Consider the following 18,870-nt stretch of genomic DNA (forward strand, 5'->3'; position numbering starts at 1 on the left):
TTCTAACAAAGTAAATCTTCTGGGCTAAAGGAAGAAGTACCTGTTCCCTTATTTACAGCCAATAATCCCATAAGCAGAGGGGAGAAATGTGTATTATGCTGAGATGTTAATGCAATGCTTATTGACAACACAAGTCAAAGAGTCAGCCTCAGAGGTTACAACATGATGCTTTCAGGTCAACCATAAAAACGGCCCTTGGAAGAACTCCATAGAGCCTCCCATGTCCCATGTGCTTCTTAGGTAACAAAAGTTATTGGAATATTTGAAATGAAATAGGAAGTAGGTTCTCCCTTTCTAAACACAATGTACCTTGATTTTGGAATAACCTTAACATATCCTGCAGACACTCAAATAATGAGTGAATGGAAAACGTTATATATCTATCTCAGCACGTCTGAACAGAGAGGTAGTCTTCTTTCCACAAAACATAAAGGCAAAAATGAACACAACTTCTATGATATCTACTGTGAACCTTATAAAGTAAAATAAAGTTTCCTGTGATTGCAAAGAGAAGCTTCATTGCTATAAAATGACTTTGAAATAGAAGACTCACTGCTTGGACCCTGGATAACATATTTGTAGTTGCAGTATATTCAAGTTCCTCACAAACTAGCTGATCTGACCACAGAAAAGATGAAGCGCACCTTGGTTGCAGAGACTTGACGCATTCTGTGCAATCACAGAACACCCTGAGGGCGTTCTGAAACATACAGCTTGCATGGTAGGTATAAGGATACCCAGGAGCTGAATCTAAACTGTTTTCACCATGAAGAAACAAAACGGTGTCAATATATGTTGCTATAAACAAAGTTCAATATTAGCACACAGTACTTATATGGATTTATATTTGCTTAAACTTGATGATGTAATTATTTTCCTATCACAGTATTTAATATCAAAAAGGGATTCCAGTGAAGCCATTTGACCAGTGCAATAGAAATAGGGATTTACACATAATATGTGTTTTTGAGAATCTCTCTCCAATTTATCCGTAAAAGAGAATTTTTTTTTTTTTTTTTTTTTTGAGATGGAGTCTCACACTGTCACCCAGGCTGGAGCGCAGAGGCACGATCTTGGCTCACTGCCACCTCCGCCTCCTGGGTTCAAGCGATTCTCCTGTCTCAGCCTTCCCAGTAGTTGGGATTACAGGTGCCCGTTACCACAGCCAACTAATTTTTTGTATTTTTTTAGTAGAGACAAAGTTTCACTATGTTGGCCAGGCTGGTCTCGAACTCCTGACGTCACGATCCACCCGCCTCAGCCTCCCAAAGTGCTGGGATTATAGGCTTGAGCCACTGTGCCCAGCCAAAGAGACTTTTTAAAAAGTTCTCTTTTCTAGATATTACTATCTACAATAGTAAATTTGTGACACTATAGCAACAATGGCCAACAATATATTGTAAGAGGTTATTAAAAAATGGAAACGGGTACCAAGTCAGGAATAAAAGAGATTACTGTTGGGATATATACTCATAATTTACCTCGATTCAACCAGACCTTTGTTATGAGGTACAATAGCATTTCCAAATTTCATTTGGAAGAAATCATATTTATAATCCATGAGTGACTGTTAGGTGAGGCTAGGGGATTCAACATTCTTCAGTACTCCTTACACTCCTGTATGGATCCTAGCAATGCAAAAGAACTCTGAACTTAGACTTGTTTATAGGGAGTCTAAGTCCCAACACTGCCACTCATGTGCTGTGAACCCTTGGGGAAGGTAGCTGAATAACTTACGGATCTTAGTTTACCATAAGGCAAAGTCTGTGCAAAATTGCAGAGACTGAATTGGAGGAGTCAATGAGAGGAAGCTACAGTTCTAACGTTCTGTTACTTATGGCCATGCTTAGCTGTGAAGCGCTACGTTAAAACAATGCTATGAGACCGCTTTCAAAACAGTTTTCTCAGGTAACTGTTCTCTCTCTATACAGATGTCCCTGGCCAACCTAAAAATGTAAAACATCTTAGGCAGCATACACAGTTTCCTCAGCTGATAACCACTTTTCACCCGAGGCTTCACGGAGGCGCTTTTATGAACATTCTACAGCCCCTCATGAGTAAAGAAAACAGCTTTTCTTCATGACCCTGGCTTTTAAAGCATTCATTCAATTATACTTTAGCAGAGAGTACTACATTTCCATCCCCAAATATCAGCAGGATAGTGACTTTTCAACAAGCACTGCCTAAGGGAGACATACTTGTCATTTTTTCATCTCCTGCCACCTGCCCCATCTCAGCAAATGATGGTTTCCTTCATGCTGGAATTAAGCACAATTGACTTACAGCGTCCTACTCCAGGTGAAGAAAGTATTTGTATTAAAACGTCAAGTTAAAGCACCATCTTTCCAACTGAAGAATTTATTTAGCATCACATTTTTCTCAAAACCAGATTATATAGGTGTAACATAATTCACTCATTTTGTCTTCTAAAATTATTCTAAAAAGTGAATAAATTAACATATACTCATACCTTATAAAGAAGAAAATATAAGAATAAAATATTTAACACACCCAAAACTATAAAGACTGCAAGCAGAGAGTTTACTAGAATGTCCTATATTCTGACAGAAAGTGTCAAGCTTCCTTTCAGTGCAAAGATTCCATAATTTAGGAGAAAGGTCTCTAGAAGCCCTAATGGCCAGTGAGGCAAAAAAATACAAAGTTGGCTGATCAGGTGCATAGTAATGTCAACAAACATTAGACATAGCAGTTGACAAGACAAGATATGTGAAAGGAATTAAGTTAAAACTTGATCCAAATGTGGCTAAATTAAAATGTGTAGAGCTCAATTAAAAAAAGTAAACTTTTAAATTCTATGATTTTAGTACATACTCCTATAATAATCATGGAAAAACAACAAAAATCAGTAAGCATCTCAATTCTGAAAAAGTTGATGTCAATGTTACATGTCAAAGAAGTATTAAACTAAGCAGAAAGCAGGATAGGTTTTTAATATTTAACCATTTTTAATTATTGTTTTAGGAGAAATATTCAGAATTTCAGTTTATTCAAAGTGAATCAAAAATATGTTTGAACAGATTTTCAATCTATAGCAATCAATATGTTTTAATAGCCCTATATACCAGACATGGAAATATTAAAAGAAGAAAGTACACAGTAATAAAATTCTTCAATGAATATTAAACCCTCTATGTAGTAAGCATACCATACTGTCTTTAGAAGCTCAGCAGTAATGCATCCTTGGTTTTGAAAGTGAGTTTAAAAATATTTAAAAAATAATGGTGGTGGTGTCTTTGTCTAGTCCATATCCTAAATTTTGACTTAGAACACTGGGGTGATTAAATGTGATGAACATTTTACACAGGAAATAAGTTTTAGTTACCACACATGAAACTGAAGACATATCAATTTCAATAAAATAATGGTGACTATCAGGAATAAAAAAAATACATTTTAAAATTCTGAAATCTACTTAGCATCCATTTTCCATCCTCTCTATAAAAGAATATGAGCTATTATTGCTTCTACTATTATTAATTCTCTGAGTTGTAATTATGTACCTTACAACGCTCAAGTGCTTTGCATGGTTTTACTTATTTCTCATGAGATACATGATATTAATATCCACGTTTTATGTATGTTTTATAGATGAGAAAACTGAAGCTCCGCAAGATTAAGTAACTTGCCCAAGGTAGTGAGAAGAGCCTGGATGTAAAACCAGTAAATCTGGCTCCAGAACCTGCTTTCCTAAGTAGCCTTCATTCTAACTGCATGCAAATAAGAATCACTCATATTTCTGCCTGGAATTTTTATCTAAAAGTTACAATCAAGAAAAGCACACCTCTTTTATTTGCTTTTTTCCCCCCACTCAATAAAGACAGGATATAAAACTTTTGCCATTCTTAGTTAGAATGAGTATAATTGCAAAGAGTCAGACCCAACTCCTTGTAGCTACCGCTTGAAAGGCATTGCAAATCTGATCTTGTCACCCTCAAGCAAAGGCCTCAGGTCTTTAACGTGGCCTTTGAGGCACCATTTGAAACTCTGCTTTGGCCAAACAGAACTGCCTTCATTTTTTTAAAGGCGAACTCCTTCAGTGCTCAAGTCTTTTGCACATGCCAGCTGTTTTCCAATTCACTGTTTGACTTTTAGCTCAAATGTCATCTCTCAAAAGTCCTTCTTTGACTGTTCAGACAGATCAGTCTCTTCTGTTCCACATTTTCATAGCATTTTCCCTTTGTATCATATAATCATAATATAAATTAACTGTCTAAACTTTTTAAAATGTTGGTCTTCTCTGCTACGCAGTAAGTTAATGAGAGAATATATTTGGCTTATTTAGTACTAAATTCCCAATACCCGGGATAATGGCTGAAACGTAATCAATGCTCAGGAAATAGTTCTTAAAAGAGTAAATGCAAAACACTTCAAAATAAAAATTACTTTCAGAAAGTATTTCTTTTATTCTAATACAACCAAGTACTTATTTTATCCTAGAGTAAATCTCTGTCCAAATCAGATTCATTTCTTCATATGCAACATTCAGACGAATGTTGCAGTGCATCCGTAAATAATCTCTATGATCTTTACTTTTTGTTTAGCTTTGTCTTAGTAGGTGGGAATTGTGCTTTTAGCTTCAGCTTTTATGGGAACTAGTAGCAGAACAGCCAGTCCTGTCACTCACAATGCAATGAGTAATACTTGGTAGCTCACACCTAGCTGAGAAGTTTATTAATGAGCTTCTACTTCCTTAAAACAAACACATACACACTTTTGTGCCAAGGCAGTGTTTTTTAACCTGATGGTCTAGGTTTTGTTTCTAATGCATGTAGGTCAGCAATAAGAACCCAAATATTTGTGGTCATGTAATTAATCACTTCCTACTGATGGTGCATATGGCCAAATGCGGATTGCTTTCAAAAGAAACCACCCAGAAACATTAAGAGAGAGATATTTAGTTTCTAGTAGATAGGTCACAAAAATTGGTCCCTCCCTGCCTAATTTCCATAATTTTATGCCCAGTTAGCCAGAATTCAGTTTAGAATAAAGTCATTATTAATAGTTCACAAATTATGTTTTAAGAAACTGAGATTATAGTTTATCAGACTTATAAATCCTTTCTTGCAAATGATATAAATTTATGCTTCAATATAACAAGCAATCAAAGGTTGAAACACTAGTTTTTATTTGCAACTGGAAAACTGAAGCTTGAAACAAAGAGTATACCACTCAATCTTATTAGTCTGTAGGCATTCAAGTGGAGCACACAGTTTCATGAGTTCTAATTTGCTTTTGTCAGATTCTTTGCGATTGTTACTTTTTAAGTTATATTTGAGATAATTAAAGTTTTTAGTGATTACTTTGAAATTAGATACGGTGACTTATACAACATTGGAGTGTTCCTTTCAGCTGTCACTTTAACTGCACAATAAAACTGAAGTTTTGAGCTATGCAGAAGATATGCCTTACTTTTGAAAAGACCTTCATCTTACTCATTTTATTCTGTTTATCCTATTATAAAAGAACCAATCAGTTAATCAGTATAATTATGACAACAGCTCGTTAGTGTCTGATAGGAGCAACAACAAAAGTTGGAATGCCACGTTTAGAAGAAAAATTGTGGCCAGGTGTGGTGGCTCACGCCTGTTATTCCAAGCACTTTGGGAGGCAGAGGTAAGCGGATCACCTGAGGTTGGGAGTTCAAGACTAGCCTGACCAACATGGAGAAACCTCATCTCTTAAAAAAAAAAAAAGAAAAAAAAAAAAAAGAAAGAAAAAAATGAAAAATTGCTTGAAGATTTCTTAGACATCCTTTAGTGATAACACTGCAGAGAATTAAAAGGAGAGAGTGTTTGCAAATCATCAAGGTAATTCACTCAGATCAAACTACCCACATGTCTGGTGAGGACAGAGAGACCTGCAGGGATAAACTGAATCCAGGGAGCAATGCAGAGGCAAGTAAACACTTTTAGAAAGGGCCTGCAAAGCAAGATAAAAATATAGTCTTTTTTTTTTTTTTAAATCAAACACATTCTCTGTCCTTATGAGTAATCAATTATGTGAAAGCAGCACATACTTTAAGGTAATTACCTGTAACCATACAAGTCATCTGCCGTGCCTTTTTAAAACTTTCTTGCTACTTAAAGGATAATGGAAATAATATTGAGCTTATTAAAACAAACAAACAAAGAACAACAAAAACAAATGACTTGCAAGATGTGAAGGAAAATGATACAATCTGGTTACCTGCAGAACATATAGGAAGAGAGGATTGTATAACATGTGGTCTCACTTTATTTAATTTTGTGCACAAGTCAGTTACAAACAGTCTTTTCTTTAAGTATACGCAACACACGCTATATGCCTAGGTGAAGCTACCTCTTCAAGCAACAGCAACAGATAAATGTCCTCATCACGTTCAGGTAGCATTATTGAGTGGCCCTGTAGAGGATAAAGTGATAAGCATGACACATCCTCTACCCTCTGAGAATCTTCAGTCAAGGGATAGAGAGGAAGGATCTGGTGCCCACAGAGAGCAAGGAGGAAGAAACAGAGTGGAAGAGTTCAGAGAATGGAAGTGTTATCCTGAATGGGGGACTCTGATAACTTTTTCAGGGTGACGTTTCTCCCCAGCAGGGCTTAATGACTGAAATGGAATGACCTGGAGATAAATATGTGGGGTGAGGTGTTGCAGTGAAGAAAGAAGACAGAAGAGCCCTCTTCTCTGAATCTCACCATTCTGATTTTTTAGCCTTTCAAGCATTTTGGGATTGTCTGTTGAAATAATTTCCCAGGCCTAAGGCTTATGAAGAGCTTTCTGCCTCTCCCAGTGTTACTGTTTCTCTTCATGTGTATCTTATGGAGTCGTCAACCTCAGTCTGGTGACAGAGTCTCACACGGTCTATTTAAAAGTAATCATGCCATTCCCCAAACATCTGGAGTTACCTTTTGAGAGGGTAATGGTTTTCCTTTTAATTCTGATTCCATCAATAGAGTGACACTAATCCAGACTGATTTGAGTAAACAGGGCATATTCCCTATTGTCTCTGTGATCTGAGAAAGAATAAACTTGAGAAAGATCACTGGCTGGATTGGAAATGGCCCCTTTGGGTGTTTTGCGCAAGCTTAAAAGGAAAAAGAAAATGCCTGTACAGAGTTCTTTCCAAGGCAAGCTCACTTCGGGGGTGGTAATTCTCATAGGGGTATTATACTAAACTGCACCTATTAGTGGCTTTAGCACCAATAAGAAAGTAGAACTATTTCTTTTGTAGTGTTTCCAACATAGCTGACAAGACTGTTTCATAAATTTCCGCCTCTGGCAACACACCACAGCTTGACTCAAAATTCCCTCTTTCAGTTTTATAAGAAAATCTTTTTGCCATTTAAGAAATACAGACAAGATGCAATTCAGATTACAAGTTTTGCATGAAATATCAATTTACGTTACACACACATTCACTAACATTCCAAAAATGTTTTATTCTTGCCACTCATTCCCTCACCTAGAACCGGCGTGTGCTCTATCTTAACCCCGCTTACTGAATTTTAAACTGACAGGTGAACATGACATGGTGAAGCCATCTCAGCTCGAATCCAATTGCACTTTGTCTTTGAAAAAGAAACTTGAACAATTTAAAAATCAGAATATATAAAGTTAGTCCTTATCAAACATGACATCAATCAACTTAGAAATAAGAAATTTATAAATTTTTTTTGTAGAAAATGGAAAATAATACTTTTTGAACACTATAGGTGCTATATTCTCAGACCAACTAAGGAAATCAATTGTGGGGAAGAATAAAGTAAGACTTCTGAGAAGACTTTACAGACACTTCATGGAACTACTTACTTCTTTTTAGGAGGTTGTATTTTGTGGAACCTCACTGTTTCCCTTAGTGTCTGTAAGGCAATCACATGCTAACACTGGATGCTTTACAGATCTACTTTATGCAAGTGGAGGATTATGTTGGTACAAAAGAGAAAGAAATGAGCACAAGCTTAGATGTCTCCCCATTTATCATGAAGCGCAGTTCTCCTCTTATCTACTCCCTTTGGCTTTAAATCAAGTCACTGATTCACCCTTCCTCCCCCCATAGCCTACCCTCACCTGCCCTATTATTATGTCTTCAATTGCCTACATGGTCTTCTTGGGCGAGATGGAAGTGATGAAGGAGGCTGTGGAAGGGGAGGATGTTAATGTGGGAAAAGACACGTCTTCTCCCAATATTTCTCTTTACATGTTACATCTTATGTGTGTATCCTTGTCCCAAAGTCAAATTTAAAAATTTTATGGCAAAGATAATATCTTACATTTTTATTTTTTTTTTATTTGGTGAGGTTAGTTTTTAAATGGGACATTCACATTTCCTTCTGCTCTGTTATTTATTTCCCACCTGGGATTCTCATTTTGAATAAATGCGTTATATTTAGCTTCAGGATTACTATTTACATTTAGAGCAGTGACCAGAGAAAAGACTTCTGGTTCTGATTCTAAGACGACTATTTAATAAATAAAATTAACTCATAATTAACACAGAGAATTTTGTTCCTAGCTTTTAGTTTTAATATGGCATTACTGAGTCCTATAAATGATACGACACCCCATCTGCCTCTGTAGTCTAAGGAACGGGAAAAGATAATCCTCAACTTTTCAGCCCAGGGAATCATTCAGGCTAATTTTTGTCCCTTCCTGCGAGATGTCACTCATCATCCCTAGAGTATGTAAAGTTTTGAATCTCAAATTCTGAACACCGGTCACACTTTTAAAACACACATGGGTTTCCACTCTTAGTGAGATCAATATTCCAATTAACTTTTGTTGCTATTTCTACAAAAGAATTCCATTTTTGACACAAATAGTAAACACATATCACTGTTTAAACCAACATATTTTCTTTTTAAATCAATATACTATGTTCCTTCATCTTGCCTGGCACGGTTCTCCATTGTATTTTTACTAATTTTCTCACCTCTACACAGAATGTCCTTCCTCCCCTCACTCCTCAGCTAAATTCCAGTTCTTAAACCATATAAATATTACCTTTATCATAAACAGTTTAAACTCTAGTTCACTCTTTTACACTTTTTTTTTTCCTTTTTGTGGCGAATGGGGTCTCACCATATTGCCTAGGCAGTCTCGAACTCCTGGGCTCAAGCTATCCTCCTGCCTCTGCCTCCCAAAGAGCTGGGACTACAGGCGTGAGCCACTGTGCCCGGCCTATTTCACTCTTTTAAAACTTCGGATACCTTTCACCAATTCTGGTTTTGTACTGGGGTCATTTATGAACCCCTCATATGCTCCCTAGGATTGTGAATTTACAGAGGCTGGTAGCTGTGAATTACTAATTTCTTCTTTCTTTACAGTGCCTATCACAGCCACTATTATTAGTTGTCAGTAGCTGTTGGGTTGGAAGGAAATGCTTCCTTTAGTGGGGGAAATAATCAAAATGGTTTGCGGCTGGTACATCAAAATCATTATATCTGGTTTACTGCCAAATTTATACTACTGTTTCATTTTGGGGTGGAGTGTTACGGTGTGGAAAAGAATGAAATAAGGAATGGGGTCTTTACAGAGTGGCTATATAATTTATCTTCTAAGTGGGGCAGTTTTAAAAGTGAAAAGGTGTGCTATTAGTAACTATGCTAGAATAGCAGGCATAAATAAAGACAAACCAAGACCAATAGTTCCCCATTTGTCTATGGCAGGGACCATAGCTATTAAAGAGAGCACTAGGCAGAAAATACACATGTTGTATGAGACTTTAGAAACAATCCATTCATACCCTTCCAAAGGTTCCGGAGAAGTGATAGATATTTCTGCAAAACACGCAGCCAATGTGCAATGCAGAGAAATGCATTTTTGTACTTCTAGGCAGTCTCAAGCAAAGCCACTTATTCTCCCTTGTGCTCTCTAGTAGAGCTCCAATTACACAATTACACCATTCCTCTGTTTGAAATCCTCCCATGGCTTGTCATTGTCACCATAATAAACGTACTCTCCTCTCAGTGTTGTGGTCATTGCTGAGCCACTCTACCTTGCATTTCCAACTGTATTTCCTGATTGTCTCAATTCCAATTGCATTGAACTATGTGATGCTTCTGAGTGTCCCAGCATTCAATCCTCGCTCCCTTTTTCTTTGCTGATGCTTGTTTCTTCACCTAAAATCCTCCTCCCTTCTTACATTTCTAGGACTTGGAAAGTTCCAACTGTCCTTCCAAGTGCAACTTCATCTTCCATATGCACGTAGACTTTCTTGATCCTCCTACATCACGGACTGTCTTTCTCTTTGATGCTTTATGTTACCTTGCTCACACACTTAAAATCTGACCTGTATTATAATTGTACGTATACCTGGCTCATTTCCCCAATGAACTATAAACTTCTTAATGCAGGAATTGTTTCTTAATTATTTTTAGATCCTATGTGCCATTTTACATATCACTGATGCTCAGTAAACTTTTTTTAAGTCAGTTATTCTTCTAACCTGTTTCTCTTTCTCAGTACTACTTTCATGAATATTGACAATATAGAACTTAATCAAAAAGTATAAGTAAAAATTATAAAAGGCTTGAGAGGTGGCACATTCATAAGCCACATGTCACTATTTTCTTGGGCCCACAAATTGTGTTCTTAAGAGAAGATTAGGCATCAGATTTAAAACTTAACTTTTGAATCAAAGGTTTCACCTTGACACTCGAATCCATTCTCTTCCAGACCCAAAATGCTGTACTCTATTGGATACCACTCATAGGTTGTACTAAATTGGCACTGGATAATAAGCCTGTATTAGTCATATGACGTTTTCCTTGACATACATCTGAAGAAAATCGAGCGTCCATTTGACGTTAACAACTTTTTATCATCAAAATAGTAAAACTTGTAAATGATGGAAATCATCAAGTTGTTTTTCACAGAAGTATCTTTTTGTTATCTGCATTCACTCTATTTGTTGACATAAAACAATTAGAAATTTAACAATATCCAACAAGAGAAAGAAGTTGTACTAGAAAGGAAGAATTTTTACCTGTGTCCCTCTGTTCTACCAGCTCAGATTCCACCCAAAGCAATCATATACACATCAAAGAAAACTAGGGTGTATTTGTGGTGACATATTTCTCAACTATTTGATCCAAATCCCTTTTTAAAATCTCATGACATTAGATATATATTCCCTTTATAGGCAGAATGCAGAATCTAAATTCTGTATATGGTCATTAAAAAAGTTTTAGCAACTTTGCATTCAGAAAATGTATATATAATGAAAAAGAAACCACTATTTTTTGGTTGCTCTAGAAAATCTAGACATCCATTGATGCGTTCTGTTGCACTTGTGACATCCCGTTGAGAATCACCACTCTTCTAAAAGGCAAAACAAACCAAACATGGTTTTCCTTATCGAGGTAAAGGATAAGTGATTTATTATCTCCAAATCATTTTTGTCCAATAGTAGTGAAGGAAGGTATGGTCTGTGATCTGTGATCTAAGATCTCTTTCTCCTAGTTCCCTCTGGGCTTGAGGACAACCAATTGTAAAACAAGTAGTGCAATCTATGGCCACAGCATGCCGTAAGGAATATGGCCTGGCTGACACGAATTAGACCTGCAGCTTCTGCGTCTCACCCCTGTGCTTTTTCCTATGATGCTAAATATCTCAGAAGCACAACACGGGACAGCTTAATACAGTGATTAACTATCAATAGAAAACTCACACCCATATTTTTTAAATGGTTGAGTCAGTAGAAATAGTACTAGGACAGGACAGATTTTTTTTCCTAGATCAAGCAGGCAAAGATGTCAATTAAGTGAGAATGGCCTGGCCTCCAGGGAGTTTACACTGCTGTCTCCATGCTTTTTTTCTTGCATTCAACTGACTTTGTACAATAGTTTTTCATGGAAACTTTTTTGGAGCATCTACTATGAATCATCCTATCTCTCCTTGGTATTAAAAAGAAAGCGGCTGAGTAAAGGGCCACAATCATATACATATAGCTCTCTCAGCTACGGCAAGAAAAATCATTAACCCTGATTTGTAAAATGAGGTGTTTCCATATACGAACCTTGATTTCCCATTTAATTCTAAAATACTGTAACCCATTTACCAAAGTGTGTGTCCTTCATCATCTAAAACCCTGGTTGAGGAATTTTAGTAAATACCTCTTTCTAAGGAGTTTGAGATTCTTCCCATTCACATATACATATACACAAACTTATACACACAGCACAGTTTTTTTTTTTTTTTTGTTTTTTTTTTTTTTTTTTTTTTTTTTGCCAGTAAGTTGAAGTTAAAACTTGATCTATGAAGAAGTTCTTTTCTTTTGACCCTCTCTATCTGCAAGTCAGAGACCATTCCCAGAAGCCATGTCTTTTCTAGCCTGGCAGGGGAGTGGAGCATGCTTGCAGCCTCTGCACTGTACCCAAAGGTAGAGCTTTTAGCCATGCCTGATACATCGTGCTCATGTTCTCCTTCCTTCAGACGCTTTCCTGTTCATTAGCAGCTTCCCCAAATCCAGCTTTGCTGGGAGTTGGGGAAGAATTCAAAAGTTGCGAAAAAAGGACTAGAGAAGGGACAGTCTTCTTAAATAATTTTTCAGTTATCAACTCAAAGAAATAGCCAGCAAATTAAACTATAAATTTATTTGAAGTCAAAGAATGAGTTGTAGCTTTTAAATAATTTTCACTCTTACAGGGAGTTTTATGCCTTTTTCATTTTTAATCTATCCAATTTAACAATTCTTGTGTGATCATAGATTGTTTTTTCTTTATGGACAGTTGCTAATAAACATACATCTCTAAACATTATAACATTTATCTTACATTCATGATTCTCACAGCCATGTGGTCCCAGGCATTTCATACATTCCCATGTAGTACTGAATTTTTACAGAGGACTAGATATTAAAGCATAACCCTGTCTAGAAAGAAAGTTGTTTGTACATAATAGAATGGACGTCAAGCCATGAAATTATAACCTACAACATGCACTGGCGGAAGGATATGAAAGTCATAAAGGCAACATGCAAAAAGGCAGAGAAAGGTAGGGAAGTGCAGCCATGTTCTTTCACAGATATTTTTTTATCGACCTTAGCAGCATTCCAATAGAAAATAGGCAAATGATGCCTTTTGTAGCTCTTGACTACACATTTACTGAAAGTTTTGAAAAACTAAAACCTGTGTGTAAAAGTATTTTCTTTCATAAGGATGCCATATTCTCACATGCAACATGACTCTTTTGCCTCCATAAAAGGAAATAATTTCTACAAATATCCTCTAATTACAACATTAATGCAATTGCTTTCTTCATGACATTATATTTAAATTAAAAAGAATCATTTCTTGCCACTTTATATCAACCTTGTGGCTCACTTAGAGATATCAATGAACCGACTTTGGCTTCTTCACTGTTTGACTTACAAGATCCTAGGCGGCTCAAAAACACCGTGTGTGAAATAGTTCATGAATAAAGACAGACAAACTCAGGTATGACATGACAGACAGATCATTTTCTGAATGATTAAAACTGGACAAAACTGGATCCAATAGAATCAACAGGATCTCAAAAGCAAATTCTATTTAAAAAACTGGTAACATTTTAAGCTAACTTTTAATATTACAGCAAAACAAGAAACTCAAGTTTTTCTACTGAGGACAAGCAAGGCTGCTTGAATGTTTTAAAGAAAAATAGGCACTTCCTTTTCCTTCTTTAGATAACTCAATATTTCCCCTGTTGTATTTACACAGTTCAGGAGTCTAGACAATAGCGTGGTCAATATCATAGCGCAGGCCCTGCTTTGCTGCCCTTTGCTCCACTCTTCCTCTTGCGGTCTGCTCCGGAGTACTATGCATTTTCTTTTAATTTTTAAGGAGTTCAATTTGAGTACTCTAGCCTACTTTTCCAAGCATTCACCTGCAAGCATTTTTATCTGAAACACTGAACTGTCTCCACAACAACCCCCCCTCAATCTGATTAGTGTCAACACAGCTGCCCTATTCTGAGGAATGTAAACTAATATTGTTGTTAGACCTCCCTTAACCTTAGGAAACTTCCTCAAAGCCTTAAAGTCTCTTCAGGATTTTTTTTTTCTTATCCCTTTGCACAGGTTTAAATACATAAGACAAACTTGTTGAACAGAGATCAGAAACGTGAATAATCAAGCTCCTTAAATAAAATCCTATATGCTATAACACACATTTACATGTATGCATGCATAAATATTTAACAATGTATCCCTCCAAAATAACTTTGTCATCACACGGTGAAAGTACGAGTGACCCTCCAGACGATACAGACGTTATTACAGCCCCTTCAGGATTTAGGTGGGTCTCTGGATTGAGAGACTTAAAAATGAAGATGGCTTTAAAAAAAACTCTCACCTGATTATTTTGAAAAAAAGCTTCATTTGCTTTTAGGATGAAGTCTGGAGATAGAACTATGCTAAGAAGTTAAGACACAGTCAACTAATTTGTCTCACTGGTACGTGAATACCCATCAGAGGATTCATTGCAATGTATCTAGCAGAATGTGATCTGCTCTCTGAGCCTGTTCTAGTGATTTTATAAACTCCTGAATATTGTTCTCTTCAAATGCATAATGTCACCCAGATTTTTTTTTCTTTTTCATCTTCTCCTACTGTTTCATCTCCTAATTAATAATAAAAAAAAATCTTACAGCCATCACAGAAAACATTAACCAAGAAAAGGAGATTCCTACATACAATTTGCAAAAATATTACATTGGGTGACCGAGAACCACAAATATGTAAGTTTTTATGAAAATTAAAAAGCATCTCTAAATGGAGTGCCAAAATCTAAAATCCTTACCTCACTAAATTGAGTCTGGGCATTGTTTTCCAGGTACAACATGTTAGCTGTAAGATTGATCAATGCTGCTGTCCTCTCTTCTGGCTCCAGGATTTTGCCAGCCCCCCCACCCCCTCTGAGACCCTAACAATATGAATCTACTAAGAAGATAACAGAACTCAAGTCCCTCTCTCTCTTTCTCTCTCTGTACATAATTTAAGGTTTCCTAATATATACCCAACTATAGGCATGAGGAGGCGGGACTCTTCTCTTTACCTGTCCAATCCATCAACTTCCACCTGGACTCCTCCACTCCAATGGAGTGAGGCCTCTCCCATCTCATTAAGTAGTTAGAATTCCTTATCACCAATCTTTAAAAGAAAAAGAAAGAAAGAAAAAAAAAAAAAAAAAAAAACCAGGAGACAGACAGGTAAAACTTTCCCTGTCTCTTTCATAAGAAAGTGCACTCTCTTTTAAAAACAAAACAAAATCTCCCCAAACAAACCGCACCACCACCACACTTTACAGAAGGCATTTTAGAAAGTTAATTTACTCTTTGCAACTGAAAAGTAAACTTCAGAAAAACTTTTGTAAGGCTTTTTTAAATCTAGATTTGGAGTTTCAAGAATGATTACATGAAGTTAGAAATTAGGGTAGAGTACTCAAATCCACTGTTATATTTAATCCATATAAAAAAAACTAAAATCCACTGCCTGATAGCTGAAGAGTTTTTAACTTATTTCCCCCAGAGAAATGCCAGTGGTTTCAAATCAAGCAGTAACAAAATAAGCTTTCTGATTTTTTTGAGCATGTTTCAGTAACAATTTAAACCACCGGTCCCGTTAACTTATAAAAACAAATAAACATCTGTATTATATACAGGAAGAATGAATCCTGATAAATGTGTCCTTTTTTTTTTTTTTAACAAAATGCTTACCTATTTGAATATTTCTTTTCTCTATTTTATTGAACCCACTTTATACTCATCTCTTTGCTTGTGAATAGGTATAAAAATGATTACTGCACATGATGCATCTTTGTAAATGATTAGAATAAGTATTAAAGCATAAGATATTAATTTGCTTTTGGCTTAAAAACACATTTATATAAATATATAACAACATTCATGTAGAATCTGGCCTTGGTTACAAAGATTTAGTGGAGATAAAATGCACCCTGATAGTTTTCACATGGTTCATTAAAATACTCTCTTTACTGCTGAGTGTTTGTAATTCAGTTAGATGTATTTCAAAACATCATCCTACACCCCGCCCCTCAGGAACTCAATTTCCACTATTTTGCTCGAAAAGTTGTAAGTGGCCAAGATAACTATAAGTGAATATTGAGATTTCTTCTAAAATTTAGAAGACACAAAGTTTAGAAGAGAATTTGAAGCCAGAATAGATTAGAACATACATTTCAGAAAGAAAGTTTGCAAACATGTTCATGCCTCCCCTTTACTTCTACTTTTGCATCCATAAAATTCATGCATTTAAAGGATGATGTGATCATTGGCTGATATATAAGATCCCTAGGTTACTGGTAATAATGCTTCCTTCTTTTATTAAAAAAAAAACAAAAACAAAAAAACTCCCATAATATAATTTGATCTTGAATATGCAAGAATGTGACAGTACTCGGTAATGCTTTTGAAAACAGATTTCTGGACGTGGCCCCAGATCTACTGAATCAGACTCTGCAGGGCTGCAGACCCAACAACTGGATTTTTTACAGCCTGCTAGGCAGTTCTGAATGAGTCATGCTTGGGAATTAATGATCTAGGTGAAATGCTGTTAGCACAACTGCCTACAAAAGCCATTATTGAATTGCTTTTTACACTAATGGGATCATGTAGCCATTTGAACACCCAAATCTAAGGCTCAAGGTCTCAAGTACTGATATACACTAAAAATGTAAACAAACTTCAACTTTCGTGAAGTCAAAAGATTCCCAGTAAGATTTGATGGATGAAAAAGATTCCTTCCATGTGCCACTTCAGCTGTCAGCATGATCCAATCAAATATGGTCTCTAATATATCTACAAAGATTCTGGACAAAACCTAAGACAATCTATCCCACTGTGGCTACTTGAGAAATTTGAGTAGTTTGCAAGAAAAGAGCACTGGACTGGGAGTTAGAAGATAGGAGCTCTGTGGCCTTGGGGCAGGTTACTTAACCACTCTGGATTCAGATTCCTCATCTGCAAAATGAGGCGCAGAGCTAAATGATTTCTGAAGACCATGACAAAGATAAGAGCCTGTTTTTGTCCAGGATCAGGGAAGTGATTGAGAGGATTACTCGTGATTTTCTCATTTTACTTGGATATGTATCTGTCCCTCAATTTGCTCATCTCCATATTGTACAATTGAAGTCGACAAGCTGCTCAGCTACTTAAGATACCTAGGTGATATAAAGAAGAAGAAACAATGTATTGGTGGAAAATCCATATTCTTTGCTTTCAGATATCCTCACGATGAAAAGTTAGCTAATAGTTAATACAGACCTGATTTTAGCACAAGCATTTCCATAAAAGAGCTAATTAAAGTATATCTGATAATGTTGGATTTCAGAATTAGTGTGAGTAGCTGATGCAAACATCATGCACTGATTTAAGCAGGTTACAAAGAAGTAACATTTCTTTGCACTCTAAACAACAAAGCTTATTTGTGGATCTCAAAGGCAATTCTTTGCACTCTCTAAATAACAATGCTTATACATGGATCTCAAAGGTTTGGTAACGTGCGTTACTTTTCCCAACCACCTAGTGGTGTAAGTTAGTATTATCTACATTTTTCAGATAAATAAACAAATTCGAGAATTTTAAGTGAATCCCAAGTCCTCAGTAGTTGGAACAACTCTACTTAGAGCACTTGCCTCTTCATTCTCAGTCATTTCCCCAGACGTTTTTTTTTTTTTGTTTTTTTTTTTTTGAGATGAGTTTCATTCTGTCCCCTACCCTGGAGTGCTGTGGCGTGATCTCAGCTCACTGCAATCTCTGACTCCCTGGTTCAAGCCATTCTCCTGCCTCAGCCTCCTGAGTAGCTGAGACTGTAGGCACGAACCAACCATGCACAGCTAATTTTTTGTATGTTTAGTAGAGACGGGGTTTCACCGTGTTAGCCAGGATGGTCTCCATCTCCTGACCTCGTGATCCACCGGCTTCAGCCTCCCAAACTGTTGGGATTACAGGCATGAGCAACCACACCCAGCCCTCCCCAGGCTTCTGAAAGCTACACGGTCTCAGAATTAGGGGTCAGCACTGCCCCCTGGGTAAAAATGCCAGTGCTGTGAATCCACAGCTTTGGGAATAGAAGTACAAGATGTCAGATGGAAGCATATGTTCTCCAGAAATATCAAAATGCTAACATTTTATTGAATATCCTTTTTTAGCATCCAACTCTTTATTATAAGTACTATATTTTTCTGTGTATGTGTTTGTATGTGTATTTGTGTGTGTGCGTATGTGTGTGTTTATGTATGTCTGGTCTTTCAAATTTGCCGTACAGTATTATGGTTTGCTTTTTGGTATAGGAAAATTCTAATTTTTCCACAGTCAACTTTACCATTTTTTCTTTTATGACTTACTGGGTTTCGGACATAGTTTGAAACGCTTTTCCCAGCCCAATGTAAAATTTTGCAACCATATTACAATATTATGATTTTTGAATGTTTTCGCATGCAACTATTTTAATTTTCCAGAATATATATCTGTATGAAAAGCAAAGGAAAATCCACTCTCACTCATCAAAACTGATCTTTATTATTCGTTGAATAATATATATTTTTCTCAGATTTGAAATGCCATTTTCATAAAATACTAATGTCAATGGCTCCATTTGACATCCCTATGAAAAAATTAAATAGTTACACTATTTTTTTGTTTTTTAATTGTTTTTATTTTTATTTATGGTTTTCTAAATATTTATGATCCAGGATTGTTTGATTTCATCAATGCAGAACCACCAGGTACAGGGGGCTGACAATCAATCCTTCTACGTTTTAATAACAGATCTACCTGAATGAGGGCAAAATATATAGAGAGAGCAATGTCTCCGCTTTCTCTCCTCCCTGCTAGAGCTACCTCACTATAACTTCATTTTACCTAAAGGGCAA

General features: G+C 36.3%; 1 protein-coding gene across 9 annotated transcripts in view; it reads right to left on the reverse strand.

Moving 5' to 3' along the window:
* TP63 (tumor protein p63) overlaps positions 1 to 18,870 on the reverse strand; it is a 267,301-nt gene that overhangs the window by 92,890 nt on the left and 155,541 nt on the right. For 2 of the 9 annotated variants that reach the window (XM_032298272.1, XM_032298273.1), the window contains exon 1: positions 14,779 to 14,965. The exons of 5 other annotated variants lie outside the window; for them this stretch is intronic. In XM_032298272.1, the coding sequence (XP_032154163.1) occupies positions 14,779 to 14,820 (42 nt within the window). In that variant the 5' untranslated portion in view covers positions 14,821 to 14,965. Of the gene's footprint in view, positions 1 to 14,778; positions 15,174 to 18,870 lie in introns of those variants that run through there. 2 more of the 9 variants (XM_032298269.1, XM_032298268.1) reach the window with 2 other exon arrangements.

This window comes from Sapajus apella, unplaced genomic scaffold, assembly GCF_009761245.1.
Source record: "Sapajus apella isolate SASKATOON/1434 unplaced genomic scaffold, GSC_monkey_1.0 scaffold38, whole genome shotgun sequence".
Taxonomy (NCBI): domain Eukaryota; kingdom Metazoa; phylum Chordata; class Mammalia; order Primates; family Cebidae; genus Sapajus; species Sapajus apella.